The sequence below is a fragment of the Capra hircus genome, chromosome 2, assembly GCF_001704415.2.
Source record: "Capra hircus breed San Clemente chromosome 2, ASM170441v1, whole genome shotgun sequence".
Classification (NCBI taxonomy): Eukaryota; Metazoa; Chordata; class Mammalia; order Artiodactyla; family Bovidae; genus Capra; species Capra hircus.
In genome coordinates this window covers 69005983-69030681 of record NC_030809.1, presented here as the reverse complement: position 1 = coordinate 69030681, position 24699 = coordinate 69005983, and the positions used below count along the sequence as shown (strand labels likewise).

At 38.3% G+C, this 24699-nt stretch overlaps 1 protein-coding gene across 2 annotated transcripts in view; it reads left to right on the top strand.

Moving 5' to 3' along the window:
- Positions 1-24699, top strand: part of DPP10 (dipeptidyl peptidase like 10) — a 771622-nt gene that overhangs the window by 183177 nt on the left and 563746 nt on the right. For both annotated transcript variants that reach the window (XM_005676208.3, XM_005676210.2), the window contains exon 2: positions 2055-2169. In XM_005676208.3, the coding sequence (XP_005676265.1) occupies positions 2055-2169 (115 nt within the window). The remainder of the gene's footprint in view (positions 1-2054; positions 2170-24699) is intronic.

Sequence of the window (24699 nt, the reverse complement as noted above, 5' to 3'; positions counted from 1 at the left end):
ATTGCATTCCAGAAAAGTATTTCTTGTCTGGGACAACTATTACTTGTCTTTCTTTTTTTTTTTTTTAATTTATTTTTGGTTGTTCTGGGTCTTTCTTTGTTGCTGCACAGGTTTTTCTCTAGTTGTGGTGAGTGGGGACTGCTCTCTAGTTGTAATGCACAGGCTTCTCATTGCAGTGGCTTCTCTTGTTGTGGAGCACGGGCCCTAGAGACAGACTCAGAAGTGGTGCCACACCAGTTTAGTTGCTCCGTGGTATGTGGGACTTTCATGGACCAGGGATCAAACCTGTGTGTCCTCCGTTGGTAAGCAGATTCTTTACCACTGAGCAACCAGGGAAACTGTATTGTTTGTCTTAATGTTGCTGCTGCTGCTGCTAAGTCGCTTCAGTCGTGTCCAACTTTGTGCGACCCCATAGACGGCCTCCCACCAGGCTCCCCCGTCCCTGGGATTCTCCAGGCAAGAACACTGGAGTGGTTGCCTTTGCCTTCTCCAATGCATGAAAGTGAAAAGTGAAGGTGAAGTCGCTCAGTTGTGTCCGACTGTTAGCGACCTCATGGACTGCAGCCTACCAGGCTCCTCCACCCATGGGATTTTCCAGGCAAGAGTACTGGAGTGGGGTGCCATTGCCTTCTCTGCTCAATGTTGTTACTTTAATGCTAATAATTTGATAATCTACTGTCTCAGCGTATATGGAATAAGTTTATAAATGGAAATTCTAACCAAAATGTAGGAGGGATAGAGGTATTGAACAGTAAGCATTAATAAGCATGAAGAAGAGGTGTGGAGTAAGCCATTTTAGAAAAAAAGGAGTAAAATTGATTTCTGCTGGATTTGTTTCATCAGAATGAAAGATAAACCTAAATCTACTGATCTGAGAAGGGGAAAATGTTAAGAAAACACCCTCTATGCATGGTTTCTTCTAGCATTTATTTAGGACCTAGTTTTTAAGTCCAAAGAGTTTATGGCAGAATTGAGTGCCACTGCCACTATGTGAAAATTGGCTTCAGTGCTTTAAACTGTGAGTCACAATAACCCATTTATAGTTTATCAAGTGTTTACTATCATATTTTACTTATCTTTGTAAAAGAAAGACTAGTGCTTCTTGGATCATTTGTTGTATACATAGTGAACTTGAATCCTTTATGTTTTGTTTCATTTGTCCCCAAATCATTTGACTGCTTTTCAATAAAGAAGGTTTTGTTGGGAATGGAGTAAATGTGGATTGGGGTAGAGAAAGAAACAAGAAACTTAGTGTTTTATAAACTTTATTGTAAAGAAAATCTGGCATGTATTTCAAATCAAGGTGGTCTATGCTTTACTTTGGTGAATGATGCTCATATGTTTCTAGTCAACAGAATGGAACACAGATCTGAAAATTGAAAAACTTTACTATGCATACAGTAAAAGATGCTCAAGTTTCTCCTTCTGTATCGGTCATACCTCCTTGCCAATATCATGTATGCTGCCCGGGGAGAAGATGTTATCTATTGCTGTGGAAGCAATTGTTTAATCTAGTTACTACATCCTCTTGATTTTTATGAGTGGTGGGAGAACTGTTAAAAGAGGACTTTTTACATTGACTAATGTGCACTGCTCTGCACTGAGGGGGGATTTTGAATTATTTCCCCATCACTAATCTTTTTTCCCCTTTACCAGTTAAAAAAGTAGTCTATAGTGCTTCAGGAATATTAATATTTAAATCCTCATTGTAGGGTGCATTGTAGCAAGAAAAATGTAAATGGGCACACTTTATTTCCATATTATTTTGGCAATCATTCTAGTGTTTATAGTCAATGTATTTTAATGCCATCCACATTTTGGACAGCAGGTATAAAGCTCTGCTGGTTTATCTCTTGGAGAAGTAAGATTGCCCCTCATAAGATAGCCGTTTATAATATATGCACCTTGAATAATTAAATGAGCCACCGAAGAGGAAAAGGATTCTAATCAGTTTTCAAACTGTGATTCTTCCATGCACTGAATCATTCCTTTATGAATACATTTCTCTTGGAGCATGTATAATTATGAAACTTCTTTTTTTTCTCTCTCGGTAGGAACTGGGAAGTAACAGCCCTCCACAGAGAAACTGGAAGGGAATTGCTATTGCCCTGCTGGTGATTTTAGTTGTATGCTCACTCATCACTATGTCAGTCATCCTCTTAACCCCAGGTAATCTGTCTTTATTACTCTCTTATGGTGGTATTGTGGATGATAATTTCACATTGAAATATCTAAAGAGGGTAATCTTATATGGTATCTTAGGACACATTAACATTGGTTGGAATAAAAAAATGCATAACCAGACATTTTTCAAATGGCACAGTCATTTTGTGGTTTAAATATCATGCAAGATATTTTGGGGACATTGCAATATAAAATATATGTGTGTGTGTATATATATATATATATATATATGGAATGCTAAGGAGATCTTTGGTCTCTGTTGCTACTTAGAGACTTATTATGATTGTTACTTTAATAAATGTGGAGCATATTTGACTTTTATGGCAAATGGAGATGAGGGAGTAGAGTCTGGGAGTTTCCATATGTAGGAAATAGCCCAACTGTATTGATGGTGGGAAGGGAGGATTTGATGGACAAAGAGATTTGGATCAAAAGAAAATGAGCTAAGCCTCTAAGTATGATACCTCAAATTTCTTCCTCTCTTCTTTCTCTGTTGTTTTTACATTCCCAGTTTCTGTCTAAAGATACTCTCCAAACTGCTCTTGCAAACTCTTTAAATTTTGTTCTTTATATTAAATGGTTGAATTCTGTTATGTAAATTATCAGTATGTTTAATTCTTCACTGGGATTTATTTCAGTACTTGGAATTTTACTGCTCTTTGGTAGGTGCTATTACAGAAGGCAGAGAAAGGCTGTTCACATTTTAAACTCACAAACTGCCTTCCAGGAACAAAAAAAAATTGTCATGCTGCTACAACACACCCAACTAGCTTGCTCAAAGACTGGTCACTGTATAAGGCTCAGCATTATAAAAAATCATTTCTTATACCTATAACTAGTCCAAAATAGATACATCTAGTCCAAATTATGCAGTTACAGCCTGTTGTTAAAGACTATGTATTTATAACTTCACTTCCCATTCCAGTTTTGTTATTTACAAACCCTTTTAAAATGTTGAATTTATTTCCTCATGTACAATATTTGATTAATAAAATGACCTCTTTCACAGGGTCATTTAGTCAACTGATTATTGTGGTTAATTATACAAACTGCAATATCCATTGTTCCAAATGTATAGCTTTCCAAAAATTTAGTTCGTAGTTGTTATTTAACATATGAAGAGCCTGAGAAAAAATTTGAGGGAATCAGGAAAGAGGAAAGAGGAGGGAAAGAGAATTTTAAACAAAGATAGAAAAAAGCATTCCTGATAAGAACTGGCTTATCTCTCATTCTCCTTAGGAATTGTCTCTTACAGCCTCATTTGTGCATCTGCAAGACAGTGTAATGAGTGGTGTGATGGCTATGAGTTGTTGCCAGTTGCCAAGAATCTTTGTTAAAGGAAAATGAGCTTATGTTTGGTGCAGTGTTTCACTTAAACATAGAAATTTTGACATAATTATTAAAAACTGAATGACATACCTTAACTGCTTCTATTGGTGACTGTTAACCAGATGGCAGAAATTAGTTTCATAAAATGCCTCTGTGTTTCTCTTGAATTTTTTTCTGTTTGAGTCTAGTATCCTTTTCCCAGTTGTTGACTCTTTGAGGCCACAGTGATACTTTGGTGTCTTTGGGAGATTGGTATAACAAAGACCTATAGAGTTGGTTACTTACTCTGCATATCCCTTTCCAACTTGCCCCAGTAATAAAAATACAAGATAGTTGCATTCATTTTGTCATACATTTATTCATTTATTAAAGCAAGAGTTTACATAAGATACACTTTGGTTTGAATTCTGGATCTAACAGAACTAGTTTTGTGAAATTGGCTAATAGTTTAACCTTGTCTTTAACTTCACTCATCTGTATTATGGATGCAACTCATAACGGCAGCTTTACATTGTTGTTACTAACCAAGGTTCTTGACCTCATTAATCAATAGAAATTGATAAGAAGCCAGACAAAAAATTCAGGCAAGGCTTTACTGGGGCCCCTGCTATAGTAGAGAGGAGCAAAAACAAGCAACAGTTTCCCTTTCTTGCTCACTTGCTCCCCAAAGGGGACAAGCTGGTTCTTTATATGGGGTGACACTCTCAGGTCCAGGGCTTGGCTCAAAGGGGTGACTTAGGTGTTTTGCCCACCCCTTTGGTGGTACTGTGTGCAGGGGATATGCACAGTACCCTCCTCTTGCTCTTAGTTCTTCAGAAGTGGCAGTTGGAATTTTTTGATCTTTTTGTATTTTGTTGTTCCTGGTTTGTCTAGACTGGGCATGTACACAGTTATTTTCGGTCCCTTATAGTTTTTTTTGTATTTTGTTGCTTGAGAAGATGTTGGTCCATGTGTAAGCACTGCAGTAAAGGATATTGGGTCCCAGGTCTTAGCCTGTCTCAGTGTTACCTCTCAGGGATAAATGAGCTAATAAAATTGACATGTTTGGTATAGTGTGTAGAACTACTGCTACCATTTGTTTTATTATTTTATTGTTAAGTACTTATTGACCACCAGACACAATGCAAAACACATGAGGGAGACTGCTAAGAAAAAGCATAAAGTCTTTTAGGAGTATAGATCTTCTCTGATTTCAATGTTAAGTTTTGGCATGTGGAAAAATGCCAAATATTAAATCTGGAGTCAGTCTCTCAGTGTTCTGTTCATTCATTTATTCGTACATCAATAGATGATAATGGAGTTCTTACAACTTTCTAGGTACTATAGCAGTTGGTCTGTCTCCTGCTTTGTATCTTATCTTTATATCTTCTAATCTCCTTTTTCCACAACTACACATGAGCACAACAACCACACATCCCCAACTCAAAGAGTTAATTTCATATGAGATTAATTATACAAATGGAAGTGGCAATTATTTTTTACATTAATAATGTACTAAATTTGTTTTCCCGGGAGAAGGAAATGGCAGCCCACTCCAGTATTTTTGCCTGGAGAATTCCATGAACAGAGGAGCCTGGTGGGCTACAGTCCATGGGGTTGCAAAGAGTCAGACCCAAATGTGCTAATACACACACACACACACAAATTTGTTTACCACATGTTCGAATATGTTTGCATCGCACTGTTATTTTTGGCAGGGATGTTATGAAATGAAAAATAGAAGTCAGTATACTAGAGTGGAAAAAGTATTATTACAGAAACAACCTATGTTCTATACTCTCTATAAATTCAGTGTCACCAGAATTGGAGGATTATGCAAATTGATGAAGCAGATAAATGAAATCATGGTGGTTAGGAATTTTGCTTGAGTTGTGAGTAAGCAAATACTATCCTGGCTACATGACCATCGTGGTGGACTCACACCAAACAGCAGAGTGAAATATAAGGTCAGAAGATTTAATAGTTTGTGGCCTGAGTCCTAAGCCTGGAAGTACTCCCATAAGTTATCTAGTCTTGCCTCCCTCATTAGACAGGAAACAAACAGAAACCAAACAAAACTGAGTTTTTTTTTTAACCTCTGGTTCTGAGGGCTAGCATGTACATGGAGACCATTAGTGTGGACTTTTGATTTCACGCATATATGCTTGTGTTTATCTGTGATCAGACTAGTGCTCTGATTACACAGAACCTTCCTCTTTTTAACCTCAGCAGTGCTAAACCAGACCAGCAAGGGAAAACCTGTGACTGAGGGAATAATGTGCTACACTTCCCTCTAATCTTCACTTTGTTCACAAATATGTCCTGAAGGCTCAGCTTTCTAGGTAAAGTCAGTCAGACAGATGGTAACTTTCAACCAGGAAGAGGAATCCACTCAGGAGGGGAAGCTTCTGATTGTGAAATTATTCAGCAAGACACTTGACTTTTTAGAATAAAGGACTGACTCTAGAACAATCCATCCAGCAAGGGTGGAGGTCAGAAATCCATTTGCATTTTATAGCCCTATGACCTTGGGCAAGTCACTTACCTTCGTTTGTTAACTGGGAAGAACAAAATCTGACTCCATATTTAATCTGCTTCTTTTGCTTTAACTTTGACTTCTCTGGTGGCTCAGATGGTAAAGCATCTGTCTACAATGCGGGAGACCAGGGTTCAATCCCTGGGTTGGGAAGATCCCTTGGAGAAGGAAATGGCAATCCACTCCAGTACTACTGCCTGGAAAATCCCATGGACAGAGGAGCCTGGTAGGCTACAATCCATGGGGTCTCAAAGAGTCAGACACGAGAGCTACTTCACTTTGCTTTACATTACTTTTGTTACTAAAAGGATAATGTTTATACATAATATCATGCCTCAGGGAACCCTGCCTCTCTGCCTGAATTGTAAACTAAAGTGCCTTTGTTCAGGATCCTGTCCATATGTGGTTGTCCACAAGAAGGTAGAAATTAACACATACCCTCCCTGCAGTTACCATTCCAAGAGATATTTGCAACATTAATGGTGTTTTGACTTTACTTCCTCACATTCACCACCCCCTACCCTGTTCTATAAAAGAACCTGGTGTCCAGAACTTGATAAAATGGGGTTTTTTTGGGGGAGGGGGGAGTAACTAGTCTGTGATCCAGAGAAGGCAATGGCAACCCACTTCAGTACTCTTGCCTGGAAAATCCCATGGGTGGAGGAGCCTGGTAGGCTGCGGTCCATGGGGTCGCGAAGAGTCGCACACGGCTAAGCGATTTCACTTTCGCTTTTCACTTTAATGCAATGGAGAAGGCAATGGCAACAAACTCCAGTGTTCTTGCCTAGAGAATCCCAGGGATGGGGGAGGCTGGTGGGCTGCCATCTATGGGGTCACACAGAGTCAGACATGACTGAAGCAACTTAGCAGCAGCAGCAGCAGCAGCAGCAGTCTGCCATCCTCTCAGTTGGCCAGCCTTCCAAATAATGTCTTAATCCTTTCCTTAACATTTCATCCCTTGGTTAATTGACCTGTCATGTAGTGAGGAGAGCCAGATTGGACTTGGTGACACTGTGATATCAAGTGTTTTGTTGAAAAAAGGGGCATCTATGTTTTGCCAATATTTGAAGTTATTTCTTGAAGTTCATTACAGTTGTAGTATCTATGATCTAATAAAACAACTAATGATAGTGGCTTGCTTAGTAACAGACTAAATCTGGTAAACTTTCTCACTGTCCATTCCTACATTGGAAATATATTTAATTGTTTTGAGGGGTAGATGGAGAAGAAAACATACAAGGAATTATCTAGTCTAAGAAATGATTTAGAAACTGTTGTGCTCAAAATAGCATCACATTTTGCAGGTTAATGCTAAGACATGCAAGCCTATAACCAGAGAAACACATGTTCATTGTAATTTTGGTTTGATTGCAAATTTTATTACAGAAGTAATTCGACACAGGTGTCTTAATTTCCAAGATTGTCGGCAACTTCCCTGTCTTGTGAAAAGAAGTCCTAATTATTTTTGAAGAGTGGGTTAACCATTTAAGTGTTTCTTTAATAAGTAACTATTTCTGAAACCAAAACTTTTCATTTTTTTTCTGATTAAAGGGTATAATTACTTGGATATGTTGATTAAACCCACATATCTTTTTGTTTGCACTAAAGTCACTAATAAAAGAAAGAATACCCACATTTATTTTCAGAATAGGTAACAATAGATCAATAATTTGGCTTCTCAGGTGGTGCTAGTGATAAAGAACTTGCCTCCAGTGCGTGAGACTTAAGAGATGTGGGTTTGATCCCTAGGTCAGGAGGATCCCCCTCAAGGGGCATGACAACCCACTCCAGAGCTCCTAGAGAATCCCATGGACAGAAAGACCTGGAGGACTATGGTCCATAGGGTCGCAGAGAGTTAGACACGACTGAAGCGACTTAGCAAGCACACAAGATCAGTAATTATATTCCAAAATATATGGGTGCACGTTCATGCTTAAAGTCCTGTAAACCAGTTTTAGGTAGCTATACATTTACTCTAGTCTCATATTTATATTTAATATGCAGAATGACAGTGAACATGGTTAGGAAATGTTTCACACAGGAAATAATTACCCATTTTGACCTGTTTTGAAAAATAGAGAAATGTATTTTATGAATTAGAATGTATTTGGTAGAGAATATTCATCAAGCTCTTCAGTCTTGTTGCCATATTAAAATAACCACTATGGACAGAACTGTATTCCAGCAGTTCTTCAGTGGCACTGGCCTGTTGCCCTTTGATTAATGTCTGTAATCAGTCAGTGTCAAAACAGGGTCATCAGGTTAATTTACTCTCATGGTTGACTAAAGGAAACATATAAGGTACTGAAATTGTATCTTCATCATCAGCTCTAGCTCTCACTTTTAGGCAATTTTTTTCTCCCTTTAGTTCCTTCTCCAGGTGTGCACCTGGGTTGATCCTCACAGGTCTATCAGAGTGTAAAAGAAATCAAGCATTAAGGTGTAAGATATGAGAACGCTGCTTGATCTAACACAGTAACTTAATAAGGACTGTCAATTTCCATCATATACATTTATTTATTTTCCCTAAAAGGTATCTCTAATAGGAAGAATTTTGCCATAAATTTAGATTCCATTTTGGAGAAAATTTACAGAGGTTGAGATTGCCACTGTGATGCTGATGATAGGTAAATCTTTAATGCCAGATGAGGATTTGATCTATGAAGTTAGGCTCAAATAGTTCATTTGAGCCAAAATTTAGAACCAAGGAAGTAGAGACCACCCAAGAAATGTATACAAAGCTATTGTGAAAAATAAGCAAAAGAAAAAATTGAAGTTAGCCTTTAAGGATGAGTGCCTTTCTTTGAATAAATACCTACTTATGTATATTTTCCAAAGAGAGTGAACAATCATCTCATTTACTCATCACACACCAATTTAATGGAGTAGTTTTTTAGGTAATAAGTCCAAGGTCAGCAGAATGTGGATAAATTAGGTGCCTAGTTTACAGAAAATATGCAGCAGATAGACTGGTTAAATTGACCTTGATATCAGACTGACTTGAGTCCATCTTCTTGCCTTGATGTGCATGTTAGTTGCTCAGTTGTATCTGAGTCTCTGCAACCCCATGGACTGTAGCCCGCCAGACTCCTCTGTCCATGGGATTCTCCAGGCAAGAATACTAGACTAGGTTGCCATTCCTTTCTCCAAGGGATCTTCCCCACACTGGGATGAATGTGGGTTTCCCATATTGCAGGCAGATTCTTTACTGTCTGAGTCACCAGGGAAGTTCTTGCCTTGATATGTGCCTGCAAATATGGCTTTGTAGCAAAGAATTTGGTCTTTCTATTGTCTTAGACATTAAATTAAAAAAAAAATGATTTGACCCTTTGAAACGAAGCTTTAAAAAGATTAATCTGTCCCTCTTTATCAAGAAGATAATTTTCCAGAAAACAGTTGATAAAATTAAGTACGTTATTGGACTAATGACAGCTGATTTGTTATTGTTATGCAAAAACTCAAAATGAATTTATTCTGGTTACTATTATGTCCTATGAAAATAATAGCTGCTGGTTATAGTTAGTTAAAATGTCATGTTATATTATGTTGCAAGCAATCTCTTGGCAGCTGTAATTTAAAAGGTGTCATTTAAGCATCTGACCTGTGTTTTAAAATGTCAAAGCAACGATTAAAGTCTCCCATTATGCTTTTATGAGGGGGAAATAATATTTTACAGATTTTGAGATTTGCACTACTCACTTGTAAACATCAGCATCGACCAAGATGCAAATTGTTTATTTTATTTTGTTGAATTAAGAAGGGAGATATGTTGTATTGATAGGCATAAGCTAAATTGTCTTTGCTTGTTTTTCCAAGAACAGCACAGATGAACACATTTGAATATGGTATTAACCAGGCATAATCAGGCTGACAAAGAGAAAACAATGACAGATTTTAGCAGTTTCCCCCTAGATAACATGGATTGTGGTTGCTTTTCTAATAGATTTATCTCTTAGGTTAAATGGAAAACAATTTTCTCTGGCACTAATAAAGTCAGAGTAATGTTTTTTGTCTTTGCTTTATCATTGGATTTCTATTTTTAAGTCAAATTTGATTTCGTTATTTATTTTCATATTTTTGTGTTGTCCAATCAGATGAGTAATGGATTTAGTTCATATTTTAATATGTTGATTTTAACAAGAGTCAGAGGAGAATTTGTTTTAATAAGTAACATTTATTTATCTGCTTGCTACATGCCAGGTATTGTTTTTTTTTTTTTTTAATTTTAATTGGAGGCTAATTACTTCACAATATTGTGGTGGTTTTTGCTATACATTCACATGAATCAGCCATGGGTGTACATGTGTTCCTCATCCTGACCCTCCCTCCTACCTCCCTCCCAATCCCATCCCTCAGGGTCATCCCAGTGCACCAGCCCTGAGCACCCTGTCTCATGCATCAAACCTGGACTGGTGATCTGTTTCACATATGATAATATACATGGTTCAGTGCTGTCCTCTCTAATCATCCCACCCTCGCCTTCTCCACACAGAGTCCAAAAGACTGTTCTTTACATCTGTGTCTCTTTTGCTATCTCACATATAGAGTCATCATTACCATCTTTCTAAATTCCATATATATGCATTATTATACTGTATTGTTGTTTTTCTTTCTGACTTACTTCACTCTGTATAATCGGCTCCAGTTTCATCCACCCCATTAGAACTGATTCAAATGCATTCTTTTTAATAGCTGAGTAATATTCCATTGTGTATTGTACTACAGCTTTCTTATCCATTCGTCTGCCAGGGGACATCTAAGTTGCTTCCATGTCCTGGCTATTATAAACAGTGCTGTGATGAACACTGGGGTACATGTAGACTTTTTGATAGCAGCCATTCTGACTGGTGTGAGATGGTACCACATTGTGGTTTTGATTTGCATTTCTCTGAGAATGAGTGGTCTTGAGCATCTTTTCATGTGTTTGTTAGCCATCTGTATGTCTTCTTCTTTTTTTTTTTTTGCTTTTATTTTTTTTTTATTTTTTATTTTTTAAATTTTATTTATTTTTTTATTTTTTAAATTTTAAAATCTTTAATTCTTACATGCGTTCCCAAACATGAACCCCCCTCCCACCTCCCTCCCCATAACATCTCTCTGGGTCATCCCCATGCACCAGCTCCAAGCATGCTGTATCCTGCATCAGACATAGACTGGCGATTCAATTCTTACATGATAGTATACATGTTAGAATGTCATTCTCCCAAATCATCCCACCCTCTCCCTCCCTCTGAGTCCAAAAGTCCATTATACACATCTGTGTCTCTTTCCCTGTCTTGCATACAGGGTCGTCATTGCCATCTTCCTAAATTCCATATATATGTGTTAGTATACTGTATTGGTGTTTTTCTTTCTGGCTTACTTCACTCTGTATAATCGGCTCCAGTTTCGTCCATCTCATCAGAACTGATTCAAATGAATTCTTTTTAATGGCTGAGTAATACTCCATTGTGTATATGTACCACAGCTTTCTTATCCATTCATCTGCTGATGGACATCTAGGTTGTTTCCATGTCCTAGCTATTATACACAGTGCTGCGATGAACATTGGGGTACATGTGTCTCTTTCAATTCTGGTTTCCTCGGTGTGTATGCCCAGAAGTGGGATTGCTGGGTCATAAGGTAGTTCTATTTGCAATTTTTTAAGGAATCTCCACACTGTTCTCCATAGTGGCTGTACTAGTTTGCATTCCCACCAACAGTGTAGGAGGGTTCCCTTTTCTCCACACCCTCTCCAGCATTTATTGCTTGCAGATTTTTGGATCACAGCCATTCTGACTGGTGTGAAGTGGTACCTCATTGTGGTTTTGATTTGCATTTCTCTAATAATGAGTGATGTTGAGCATCTTTTCATGTGTTTGTTAGCCATCCGTATGTCTTCTTTGGAGAAATGTCTCTTTAGTTCCTTGGCCCATTTTTTGATTGGGTCTCTTATTTTTTCTGGAATTGAGCTGCAGGAGTTGCTTGTATATTTTGAGATTAATTCTTGTCAGTTGTTTCATTGCTGTTATTTTCTCCCATTCTGAAGGCAGTCCTTGCTTATAGTTTCCTTCGTTGTACAAAAACTTTAAAGTTTAATTGGTCCCCATTTGTTTATTTTTGCTTTTATTTCCTTTATTCTTTGAAGTGGGTCATAGAGGATCCTGCTATGATTTATATCAGAGAGTGTTTTGCCAATGTTTTCCTCTAGGAGTTTTATAGTTTCTGGTCTTACATTTAGATCTTTAATCCATTTTGAGTTTATTTTTGTGTATGATGTTAGAAAGTGTTCTAGTTTCATTCTTTTACAAGTGGTTGACCAATTTTCCCAGCACCACTTGTTAAAGAGATTGTCTTTAATCCATTGTATATTCTTGCCTCCTTTGTCAAAGATAAGGTGTCTATAGGTGCATAGATTTATCTCTGGGCTTTCTATTTTGTTCCCTTGATGTGTGTTTCTGTCTTTGTGCCAGTATCATACTGCCTTGATGACTGTAGTTTTTTAGTATAGCCTGAAGTCAAGCATGTTGATTCCTCCAGTTCCATTCTTCTTTCTTAAAATTGCTTTGGATATTCAAGGTTTTTTGTATTTCCATACAAATTGTAAAATTATTTGTTCTAGTTCTCTGAAAAATACCGTTGGTAGCTTGATAGGGATTGCTTTGAATCTATAGATTGCTTTGGGTAGTATTCTCATTTTCACTATATTGATTCTTTCGATCCATGAACATGGTATATTTCTCCAACTATTTGTGTCATCTTTGATTTCTTTCTTCAGTGTTTTATAGTTTTCTATATATAGATCTTTAGTTTCTTTAGGTAGATTTATTCACAAGTATTTTATTCTTTTCGTTGCAATGCTGAATGGAATTTTTTCCTTAATTTCTCTTTTTGTTTTCTCATTGTTAGTGTATAGGAATGCAAGGGATTTCTGTGTGTTAATTTTATATCCTGAAACTTTACTATATTCATTGATTAGCTCCAGTAATTATCTGATGGAGTCTTTAGGGTTTTCTATGTAGAAGATCATGTCATCTGCAAACAGTGAGAGTTTTACTTCTTCTTTTCCAATCTGGATTCCTTTTATTTCTTTTTCTTCTCTGAATGCTGTGGCTAAAACTTCCAAACCTATGTTGAATAGTAGTGGTGAGAAGGGACATCCTTGTCTTGTTCCTGACTTTAGGGGAAATGCTTTCAATTTTTTACCATTAAGGATAATGTTTGCTGTGGGTTTGCCATATATGGATTTTTATTATGTTTTATTATGTTCCTTCTATGCCTGCTTTCTGGAGGGTTTTTATCATAAATGGATGTTGAACTTTGTCAAAGACTTTCTCTGCAACTATTGAGATAATCATATGGTTTTTCTTTTTCAATTTGTTAATGTGGTATATCACATTGACTGATTTGCAGATATTGAAGAACACTTGCATACCTGGGATAAAGCCCACGTGGTCATGATGTATAATCTTATGTTGTTGGATTCTGTTTGCTAGAATTTTGTTAAAGATTTTTGCATCTATGTTCATCAGTGATATTGGCCTTTAGTTTTCTTTTTTTATAGCATCTGTGTCTGGTTTTGGTATTAGGGTGATGCTGGCCTCATACAATGTGTTTGGAAGTTTACCTTCCTCTACAATCTTCTGGAAGAGTTTGAGTAGGATAGGTGTTAGCTCTTCTCTAAACTTTTGGTAGAATTCAGGTGTGAAGCCATCTAGTTGTGGGTTTTTGTTTGCTGAAATATTTCTGATTACAGTTTCAATTTCTGTGCTTTGATGGGTCTGTTAAGATTTTCTATTTCTTTCTGGTTCAGCTTTGGAAAGTTATACTCTCTAAAGAATTTTTCTATTTCTTCCAAATTGTCCATTTTATGGCCATTTAGTTGCTGATAGTAGTCTCTTATGATCCTTTGTATTTTTGTGTTGTCGTTGTGATTTCTCCATTTTCATTTCTAATTTTGTTGATTTGATTCTTCACCCTTTTTTTCTTGATGAGTCTGGCTAATGGTTTGTCTTTTTCTTATCTTCTCAAAGAACCAGTTTTTAGCTTCGTTTATTTTGGCTATGGTATCCTTTGTTTCTTTTGCATTTATTTCTGCCCTAATTTTTATTATTTCTTTCCTTCTACTAAACCTGGGGTGCTTTATTTCATCTTTTACTTGTTGCTTTAAGTGTAGAGTTAGGTTACTTGATTTCTCTCCTGTTTCTTCAGGTAAGCTCATATTGCTATGACCCTTCCCCTTAGCACTGCTTTTACTGAATCCCATAGGTTTGGGGTTGTTGTGTTTTCACTTTCAGTCATTTCTATGCATATTTTTATTTCTTTTTTGATTTCTTCTCTGATTTGTTGGTTATTCAGAAGTGTGTTGTTTAGTCTCCATATGTTTTTATTTCTAATAGTTTTTTTTTTTCTTCCTGTAGTTGACATCTAATCCTACTGCATTGTGATCAGAAAAGATGCTTGAGGTGATTTCAGTGTTTTTGAATTTACCAAGGCTAAATTTATGGCCCAGAATGTGATCTATCCTGGGGAAGGTTCCGTTTGCACTTGAGAAAAAAGGTGAAATTCTTTATTTTGAGGTGAAATGTCCTATAGATATCAATTAGGTCTAAGTAATCCATTATATCATTTAAAATGTGTGTTTCCCTGCTAATTTTCTGTTTAGTTTGTCTGTTCATAGGTGTTTAGTGGGGGTAATAAGTCTCCCACTATCATTGTGTTACTGTTAATTTCCCCTTTCATACCTGTTCAGTTCATTTTAGTCACTCAGTCGTGTCCGACTCTTTGCGACCCAATGAAGCGCAGCATGCCAGGCCTCCCTATCCATCACCATCTCCCGGACTTCACCAAAACTCATTCGCATCGAGTCAGTGATGCCATCCAGCCATCTCATCCTCTGTCGTCCCCTTCTCCTCCTGCCCCCAATCCCTGCCAGCATCAGGGTCTTTTCCAATGAGTCAACACTTCGCATGAGGTGGCCAAAGTATTGGAGCCTCAGCTTCAGCAACAGTCCTTCCAATGAACACCCAGGACTGATCTCCTTTAGGATGGACTGGTTGGATCTCCTTGTAGTCCAAGAAACTCTCAAGAGTCTTCTCCAACACCACAGTTCAAAAACATCAATTCTTTAGTGCTCAGCTTTCTTCACAATCCAATTCTCACATCCATACATGACCACTGGAAAAACCATAGCCTTGACCAGATGACCTTTTTTGGCAAAGTAATGTCTCTATTTTTAATATGCTATCTAGAATCATCATAACTTTCCTTCCAAGGAATAAGTGTCTTTTAATTTCATGGCTGCAGTCACCATCTGCAGTGATTTTTGGAGCCCAGAAGCATAAAGTCTGACACTGTTTCCATTGTTTCCCCATCTTATTTCCCATGAAGATATGAGACCAGATGCCATGATCTTAGTTTTCTGAATGTGGAGCTTTAAGCCAACTTTTCCAGTCTCCTCTTTCACTCCCATCAGGAGGCTTTTTAGTTCCTCTTCACTTTCTGCCATAAGGGTGGTGTCATCTGCATATCAAGTTATTGATGTTTCTCCCGGCAATCTTGATTCCAGCTAGTGCTTCTTTCAGCCGAGCATTTCTCATAATGTATGCTGCATATAACTTAAATAAGCAGGGTGACAATATACAGCCTTGACATACTCTTTTTCCTTTTGAAACGAGTCTATTGTTCCATATCCAGTTCTAACTGTTGCTTCCTGACCTGCATATAGGTTTCTCAAGAGGCAGGTCAGGTGGTGTGGTATTCCCATTTGTTTCAGAATTTTCCACAGTTTATTGTGATCCAAACAGTCAAAGGCTTTGGCATAGTCAATAAAGTAGGCCCACTTGACTTCACATTCCAGGATGTCTGGCTCTAGATTAGTGATCATACCATCATGATTATCTGGGTCATGAAGATCTTTTTTGTACAGTTCTTCTGTATATTCTTGCCACCTCTTCTTAATATCTCCTGCTTCTGTTAAGTCCATGCCATTTCTGTCCTTTTACGAGCCCATCTTTGCATGAAATATTCCCTTGGTGTCTCTAATTTTCTTGAACACAGCTCTAGTCTTTGCCATTCTGTTGTTTTCCTCTATTTGTTTGCATTGATCGCTGAGGAAGTCTTTCTTGTCTCTTCTTGCTATTCTTTGGAAACCTGCATTCAGATGCTTATATCTTTCCTTTTCCCCTTTGCATTTTGCTTCTCTTCTTTTCACAGCTATTTGTAAGGCCTCTTCAGACAGCCATTTTGCTTTTTTGCATTTCTTTTCCATTGGGATGGTCTTGATCCCTGTTTCCTATACAATGTCATGAACCTCAGTCCATAGTTCATCAGGCACTTAGTCTATCAGATCTAGTCCCTTGAATCTATTTCTCATTTCCACTGTATAATCATAAGCGATTTGATTTAGGTCATACCTGAATGGTCTAGTGATTTTCCCTACTTTCTTCAATTTAAGTCTGAATTTAGCAGTAAGGAGTTCATGATCTGAGCCGCAGTCAGCTCCCAGTCTTGTTTTTGCTGACAGTATAGAGCTTCTCCATCTTTGGCTGCAAAGAATATAATCAATCTGATTTCGGTGTTGACCATCTGGTGATGTTCATGTGTAGAGTCTTCTCTTTTGCTGTTGGAAGAGAGCACGACCAGCTTCTTCTCTTGGAAGAACTCTATTCACCTTTGCCCTGCTTCATTCTGTACTCCAAGGCCAAATTTGCCTGTTACTCCGGGTGTTTCTTGACTTCCTACTTTTGCATTCCAGTCCCCTATAATGAAAGGACATCTTTTTTGTGTGTTAATTCTAAAATGTCTTGTAGGTCTTCAGAGAACCATTCAACTTCAGTTTCTTTAGTGTTACTGGTTGGGGCATAGGCTTGGATTACCGTGATTTTGAATGGTTTGCCTTGGAAACAAACAGAGATCATTCTGTCGTTTTTGAGATTTCATCCAAGTACTGCATTTCAGAGTCTTGTTGACCAGGATGGCTACTCCATTACAACTTTTTATTTATTTATTTATTTTTTACACAAGTTATTTGCTAATTTTAATCAACACTTAACATTTACAGAGTTAATTCTTCATGATTAAAGTACATTATTGTTTTACAAAATTGCTCAATTAATATTATTGCATTATTATTTTACTGTCTCTTTTTGTGTAATTTATTTTTTTTTTATTTTACTTTAATTTACTTTACAATACTGTATTGGTTTTGCCACACATCAACGTGAATCCGCCACGGGTGCTCCTAAGGGATTCCTGCCCACTGTAGTAGATATAATGGTTATCTGACTTAAATTCACCCATTCCAGTCCATTTTAGTTTGCTGATTCCTAGAATTTCAATGTTCACTCTTTCCATCTCTTGCCATCATACTTGTTAACATTTGCCTCATATATTGAAGTGCTCCTATGTTGGGTGCATATATATTTACAATCGTTATATATTCTTCTTGGATTTATCCTTTGATCTTTGTGTAGTGTCCTTCTTTGTCTCTCTTCATGACCTTTATTTCAAAGTCTATTTCATCTGATATGAATATTGCTATTCCTGATTTCTTTTCATCTCCATTTGAATGAAATATTTTTTTCCAGCCCTTCACTTTTAATCTGTATGTGTCCCTAGGTTTGAGGTGGGTCTCTGGCAGGCAGCATATATAGGGGTCTTGTTTTTGTATCCATTCAGCCAGTCTTTGTCTTTTGGTTGGGGTATTCAACCCATTTACATTTAAAATAATTATTGATAAATATGATCTCATTGCCTATTTTTTTTTTGTTTTGAGTTTGAATATATAACCCTTTTCTGTGTTTCTTGTCTAGAGAAAATCCTGTAGCATTAGTTGAAGAGCTGGTTTGGTGGTGCTGAATTCTGTCAGCTTTGGCTTGTCTGTAAAGCTTTTGATTTCTCCTTCATATTTAAATGAGATCCTTGCTGGGTACTGTAATCTGTGTTGTACGTTTTTCTCTTTAATCACTTTAAGTATGTCCTGCCATTCCCTTCTGGCTTGAATAGTTTCTATTGAAAGATCAGCTGTTATCCTTATCCCCTTGTGAGTTATTTTCTGTTTTTTCCCTTGCTACTTTTAATATTTGTTCTTTGTGTTTGATCTTCATTAATTTCATTAGTATGTGTCTTGGGGTGTTTCACCTTGGGTTTATGCTGTTTGGGACTCTCTGGGTTTCTTGGATTTGGGTGGCTATTTCCTTCCCCATTTTAGTGAAGTTTTCAACTATTATCTCCTCAAGTATTTTATCATGGCCTTTCTTTTTGTCATCTTCTTCTGGGACTCCTACGATTTGAATGTTGGGGCATTTGAATTTGAACATTGTCCCAGAGGTGTCTGAGGTTGTCTTAATTTCCTTTAATTCTTTTTTCTTTTTTCCTCTCTGCTTCATTTATTTCCACCATTCTATCTTCCAACTCACTTACCCTATCTTCTGCCTCAATTATTCTACTGTTGGTTCCCTCCAGAGTGCTTTTTATCTCATTTATTGCATCGGATTTCTTTGGAGGGAATGATGCTGAAGCTGAAACTACAGTACTTTGGCCACCTCATGCGGAGTTGACTCATTGGAAAAGACTCTGATGCTGGGAAGGATTGGAGGCAGGAGAAGGGAATGACAGAGGATGAGATGGCTGGATGGCATCACTGACTCGATGGACGTGAGTCTGAGTGAACTCTGGGATTTGGTGATGGACAGGGAGGCCTGGCGTGCTGTGATTCATGGGGTCACAAAAAGTCAGACACGACTGAGCGACTGAACTATTGCATTAGTCACTGACTCTTTTTTATTTGTTCTAGGTCCTTGTTAAACTTTTCTTGGACCTTTCAATCCTTGTCTCTAAATTATTTACCTTTAACTCCATTTTGTTTTCAAGATTTTGGATCATTTTACTATCATTATTCTGAGTTCTTTTTCAGGTAGACTCTACATCCTTCTCTTTTGTTTGGTTTGGTGCAGTTTTATCATGTTCCTATACCGCTGAATATTTCTCTCCCTTTTCATCTTGTTTAGAATGCTGTTTGGGGTGGCCTTTCTGCACGCTAGAAGTTTGTGGTTCTTGTTTATTGTGGAGGCTCCTCCCTGTGAGTGGGGTTGGGCGAGTGACTTGTTAAGGTTTTCTGGTTAGGGAAACTTGCTTCAGTGTTCTAGTGGGTAAAGCTGGGTCTCTTCTCTCTGGAGTGCAATGAAGTGTCCCACAGTTAGTTTAGAGGTTTCATTGGGTTTGGTGTGAGTTTTGGCCACCTGTATTTTCATGTTTGAGTATTATGTTCCTGCATTGTTTGAGTATTATTGGTATGTCTTGTTGAACTTGACATGTCTTTGGTATGTCTTGTGGAACTTGTTGGCTCTTGGGTGGAGCTTAGTTTCAGTATAGGTATGGAGGCTTTTGGATGAGCTCTTGTTGATTAATGTTCCTGGAGTCAGGAGTTTTCTGGTGTTCTCAAGTTTTGGATTTAAGCTTCCCTTCTCTGGCTTTCAGTCTTATTCTTACAGTAATCTCAAGATTTCTCCCTCCATAAAGCACTGATGATAAAACATCTAGGTTAATGGTGAAAAGATTCTCTACAGTGGGGGACACCCAGAGAGGTTTACAGAGTTACATGGAGGAGAGAAGAGGGAGGAGAGATAAAGAGGTGATCAGGCAGAGAAGCAGGGGAATCAAAAAAGGAGAGAACAGTCAAGCCAGTAATCAATTCCCTATTTGCTCTCCACAGTCTGTAACACTCAGAGAGGTTCACTGAGTCCCATAGAGAAGAGAAGAGGGAGGAAGGAAATAGAGGTGACCAGGAGGAGAGGAGGGGGAGTCGAAAGGAGAGAAACCAGTCTAGCCTGTGATCAGTTCCCTAAGTGTTCTCCACAGCCCAGGACACCCAAAGAGATTCACAGAGTTAAGTAGAGAAGAGAAGAGGGAGGGAGGAGGTGACCTGGGGGAGAAAAGGGAAAGTCAAAAGGGGAGAGAGCAATCAAAGCAGTAATCACACTCCTAAGTAGAAATGCGTAATGAAGATTGGATTCTTAAAGGTACAGTATTGATAACAAATACCAAAAAGCAAAGATTAAAAATCTAGAGTCGAGGTTAGACTCTCAAAAATACAATATCAAAAAAATAAAGCAAAATCGCAAAAGTTATAGAATATATATATATATGAAATTTGCTTTAAAAATAGGGTCTTTTTTTCAAGGTAATAGTAGGTTTTAAAAATGAAAATTAAAGGAATAATAAAGAATTAAAATAAAAAATATTTAAAAATGATAATAGTAAAATATATCTAGGAATTTCTCTGCAGCTGTTGAGGACAGTGTGGGGTCAGTTCAGTTTCAGATAATTCTTTGTTCCAGCTTATACTACTTCTCAAGGTTTATAGATCCCTTCCAATGTAGCCAGTGCTAACTACAAGGTTTTAATCTGTTGCTCCTGTCATTTCCAAAGTGGTTCCCTCTTCTTTGTTGGAAACCCACTCCAGTATTCCTGCCTGGAGAATCCCAGGGATGGAAGAGCCTGGTAGGCTACAGTCCATGGGATCGCAAAAAGTCGGACACAACTGAGCAACTTCACTTCACTTCTTTGTTTATTTTGGCTTCCTCTGTTTACAAGTCTTTTCAGAATCTAACTTCCCCCCTGACAGAAGGGGGTGAAGGTGATCATCTATTTAGGCTCACTTGTTCAATTGTTCTGTGGGTAGGGAGGAACACTGCAAAGAAATATCACTGGCATGTGTAGGGAGTGCTCCCAGTGTCTGGGCCACACTGGGTTTGCCCCTGCTTACAGTGTGTGTGCTTTCCAGGTCTACACTGCACAGGCTCCAGGTTGCTGTGCATGGGAACTGTCTAAGGCAGGCTCTGGGTTGCATGCACTTCCCAGGTCTAAGCCATGGAGGTTCAGGTTCTTGGGTACTACACAAAGGCACAGACTCAGTTAGGCCTGCATTTTGTGCCGTTTCCAGGTCTGAGCAGCTCAGGTGACCAGGTGATTGGTGAGCACACTCCCTAGGTGGGCGTGTATCTTATCACCTCCCTCCTTCCAGCTGCTTGGTTTCCTGGGTGCACAGTGGCAGCACAGCAGTCTCAACTATGCTGTGTATCTCCTCTGTGGAGCGTATGTATGGCTGCGACCCTCCTGGCGGATATCAACTGTCTAGGATCCCAGGAAGACTTGATTTGCAACTGGGAGCCTGCATGCAGTTTGGTAGAGGATCCAGTCTCTGGGATCGAGGTTGCCCCTCGCCTTCTGGCTCTGACTGTCGCCCTTCTGCCTCCCTGCCTCCCTGCCTGTGGCAGGGGTTGGGCCAGTCTGCCGCTGGCTAGCTCTCCTCTGGTATTTGCTCAGGCCTTCGTTCTGTGAGCAGGCCAGCAGTGCCTTAGGTTAGAGCTTTTCAGGGGAAAGTTCTCTCTCTCTCTCTCTCTCTCTCTCTCTCTCTTTCTCTCTTTTTTCCTCACTCTCTCTCTCTGGCTATCACACAGTTTGGGTTGCTATCTCATGTTAGCTCCCTCAGATTGCCCTCAGGGCATTCAGGCCCAGTCCTTACTCTAAGCAATGCAGCCCATGCCTCCCTGTTCAGGCCCTGCTTGCTGGTGGCCAGTGTGAACATCTGGGCTACTTCACTGCTGGGAGTTGCTGTTAGACGTGTAATCTGTGGTTTTATCTATTTATTTTTTCCTCCCAGGTATATTGCCCTCTGAGATTCCAAAACTCCCCACAGACCCGCCGGTGAGAGGGTTTCCTGGTGTTTGGAAACTCCTCCTCTTGTATGACTCCCTCCCCAGGATGGGTCTCCATCTCCAACTCTTTTGTCTCTCTTTTTATCTTTTTTATTTTGTCCTACCTCCTTTCGAAGACAATGGACTGCCTTTCTTGGTGCCTGGTGTCCTCTGCCAGTGTTCAGAAGTTGTTTTGTGGTATTTGCTTAGTGTTCAAATGATCTTTCGATGAATTTGTGGGGGAGAAAGTGGTCTCCCTGTCCTATTCCTCTGCCATCTTAGGACCACTCCCCCACCAGGGGTTTTCTTAAGTACTTTTAATGTACTAATTATTTATGCTCATACCTCTAACATGAAATAGATACTATTTATTTATTCTACATTATTTGACTGAGTCTTGCAAGTTACAGTAAATTGGCTGTCACACAATTAGAATGTGGGGAAGTCGGGTTGCTACTCCAGGTCTTTTTGGCTCTAGCACTTGTCTTAAACTTGAAATAAAAGTTAAAGTCTATACTGTATCTATGGACTGTATGGGCAAGGAACGTATCAGAAAAAAATAGAGAAATGAACTATGCTTTATTCTGAACCTTCATTATTTTTAATAATTTAATTAATTCTGTGTATTTCTATAAGGGAATACAAAGCAAAGAATGAATTAAGCTGAAAGTGGGACCAAAACTAGGTAGGGAAAATTAACAAGTGGTTGATTCAAAAATACACATGTATATTCTCTTTCAGCTGTTAATTTTTTTCTGAAATCTAAAATAGACATGATAAAATATAAGTGAACCTTTTCTTTCCTAAACTGCATTGTATAAAAAATATTTACATGTCACTGTATAACTTTAACTATGTTGTCATATTTTTATTTACTTGCTTCTAATACAAATATTTACTTTAGGGGTATAATAGCCTGACCTCTGAAAATGAGGGATCAAAATAGTGCTTATGAAGCAATTTCCTTATGAGAAGGAGTTGCATCCAGTTGCCCCTCCTCCTGGAAAAAATTAACATAAATTTTCCCCCTGTATTTGTAAAAGGGGATATTTTAATATGCAGTTATTTACCAGGGACTTCAGCATCCAGTCCTTTGGTTTGAAGTGTAACTGAAGCCACTTCGTTCCACAGTTCATTTATTGGGTATGAGACGATACAGTATCTGTTAAAAAAAAAAAAAAAAGCCCTTAAGTTAAATAGTGTTTTAAACTAAATCATATCATACTCTCTGCCTTCGCTCTGGAAAATGAAATTTTGGCTGGAAAAACTTCAGTGTTTGTTCATTGTTTTGGCTTATTTTTTCACACTCTTATTCCTGGTCTAAGATTGCTCAAATGAATCTAAGTTCCATCTAAGAAACCTTTCTAGAAAAAGTGGAATCAGTGAAACTGGACTTGGGAAACATTCTTACTTAAATGGAAAACTTTGCTGTATAAGTGAGCATAATAGTTTGACTTTTTCATGGAGTGTAGATCTCTGATCCTAGACTCACAGCCTACTTTGCTTTTTCTGGGATATCATCAGATGCTTACTCCTTGGAAAGAAAATTATGACCATCCTAATGGAAAGATATACCCATTTGAATGCAGAATTCCAAAGAATAACAAGGAGAGATAAGAAAGCCTTCCTCAGTGATCAATGCAAACAAATAGAGGAAAAAAAAATAGAATAGGAAAGACTAGAGATCTCGTCAAGAAAATTAGAGATACCAAGGGAACATTTCATGCAAAGATGGACTCAATAAAGGACAGAAATGGTATGGACCTAACAGAAGCAGAAGATATTAAGAAGAGGTGGCAAGATACACCGCAGAACTATACAAAAAAAAAAATCGTCATGACCCAGATAATCATGATGGTGTGATCACTCACCTAGAGCCAAACATCCTGGAATGTGAAGTCAGTGGGTCTTAGGAAGCGTCACTATGAACAAAGCTAGTGGAGGTGATAGAATTCCAGTTGAGCTATTTCAAATCCTAAAAGATGATGCTGTGAAAGTGCTGCACTCAATATGCCAGCAAATTTGGAAACCTCAGCAGGGGCCACAGGACTGGAAAAGGTCAGTTTTCATTCCAATCCCAAAGAAAGGCAATGCCAAAGAATGCTCAAGCCACCACAAAATTGCACTCATCTCACACTCTAGTAAAGTAATGCTCAAAATTCTAAAAGCCAGGCTTCAGCAATACGTGAATCATGAACTTCCAGATGTTAAAGCTGGTTTTAGAAAAGACAGAGGAACCAGAGATCAAATTGCCAACATCCGTTGGATCATCAAAAAAGCAAGAGAGTTCTAGAAAAACATCTATTTCTGCTTTATTGACTATGCCAAAGCCTTTGATTGTATGGATCACCACAAACTGTAGAAAATTCTGAAAGAGATGGGAATACCAGACCACCTGACCTGCTTGTTGAGAAACCTATATGCAGGTCAGGAAGCAACAGTGAGAACTGGCCATGGAACAACAGACTGGTTCCAAATAGGAAAAGGAATACGTCAAGGCTGTATATTGTCACCCTGCTTATTTAACTTATATGCAGAGTACATCATGAGAACTGCGGGGCTGGATGAAGCACAAGCTGGAATGAAGATTGCCGAGAGAAACATCAATAACCTCAGATATGCAGATGACATCACCCTTATGGCAGAAAGTGAAGAAGAACTAAAGAGCCTCTGATAAAAGTGAAAGAGGAGAGTGAAAAAATTGGCTTAAAGCTCAACATTCAGAAAACTAAGATCATGGCATCCGGTCCCATCACTTCATGGGAAATAGATGGGGAAACAGTGGAGACAGTGGCTGACTTTTTATTTTAGGGCTTCAAAATCACTGCAGATGGTTATTGCATCCATGAAATTAAAAGATGCTTAATCTTTGGAAAGAAAGTTATCACCAACCTAGACAGCATATTAAAAAGCAGAGACATTACTTTGTCTACAAAGGTCCATCTAGTCAAGGCTATGGTTTTTACATTAGTCACATATGGATGTGAGAGTTGA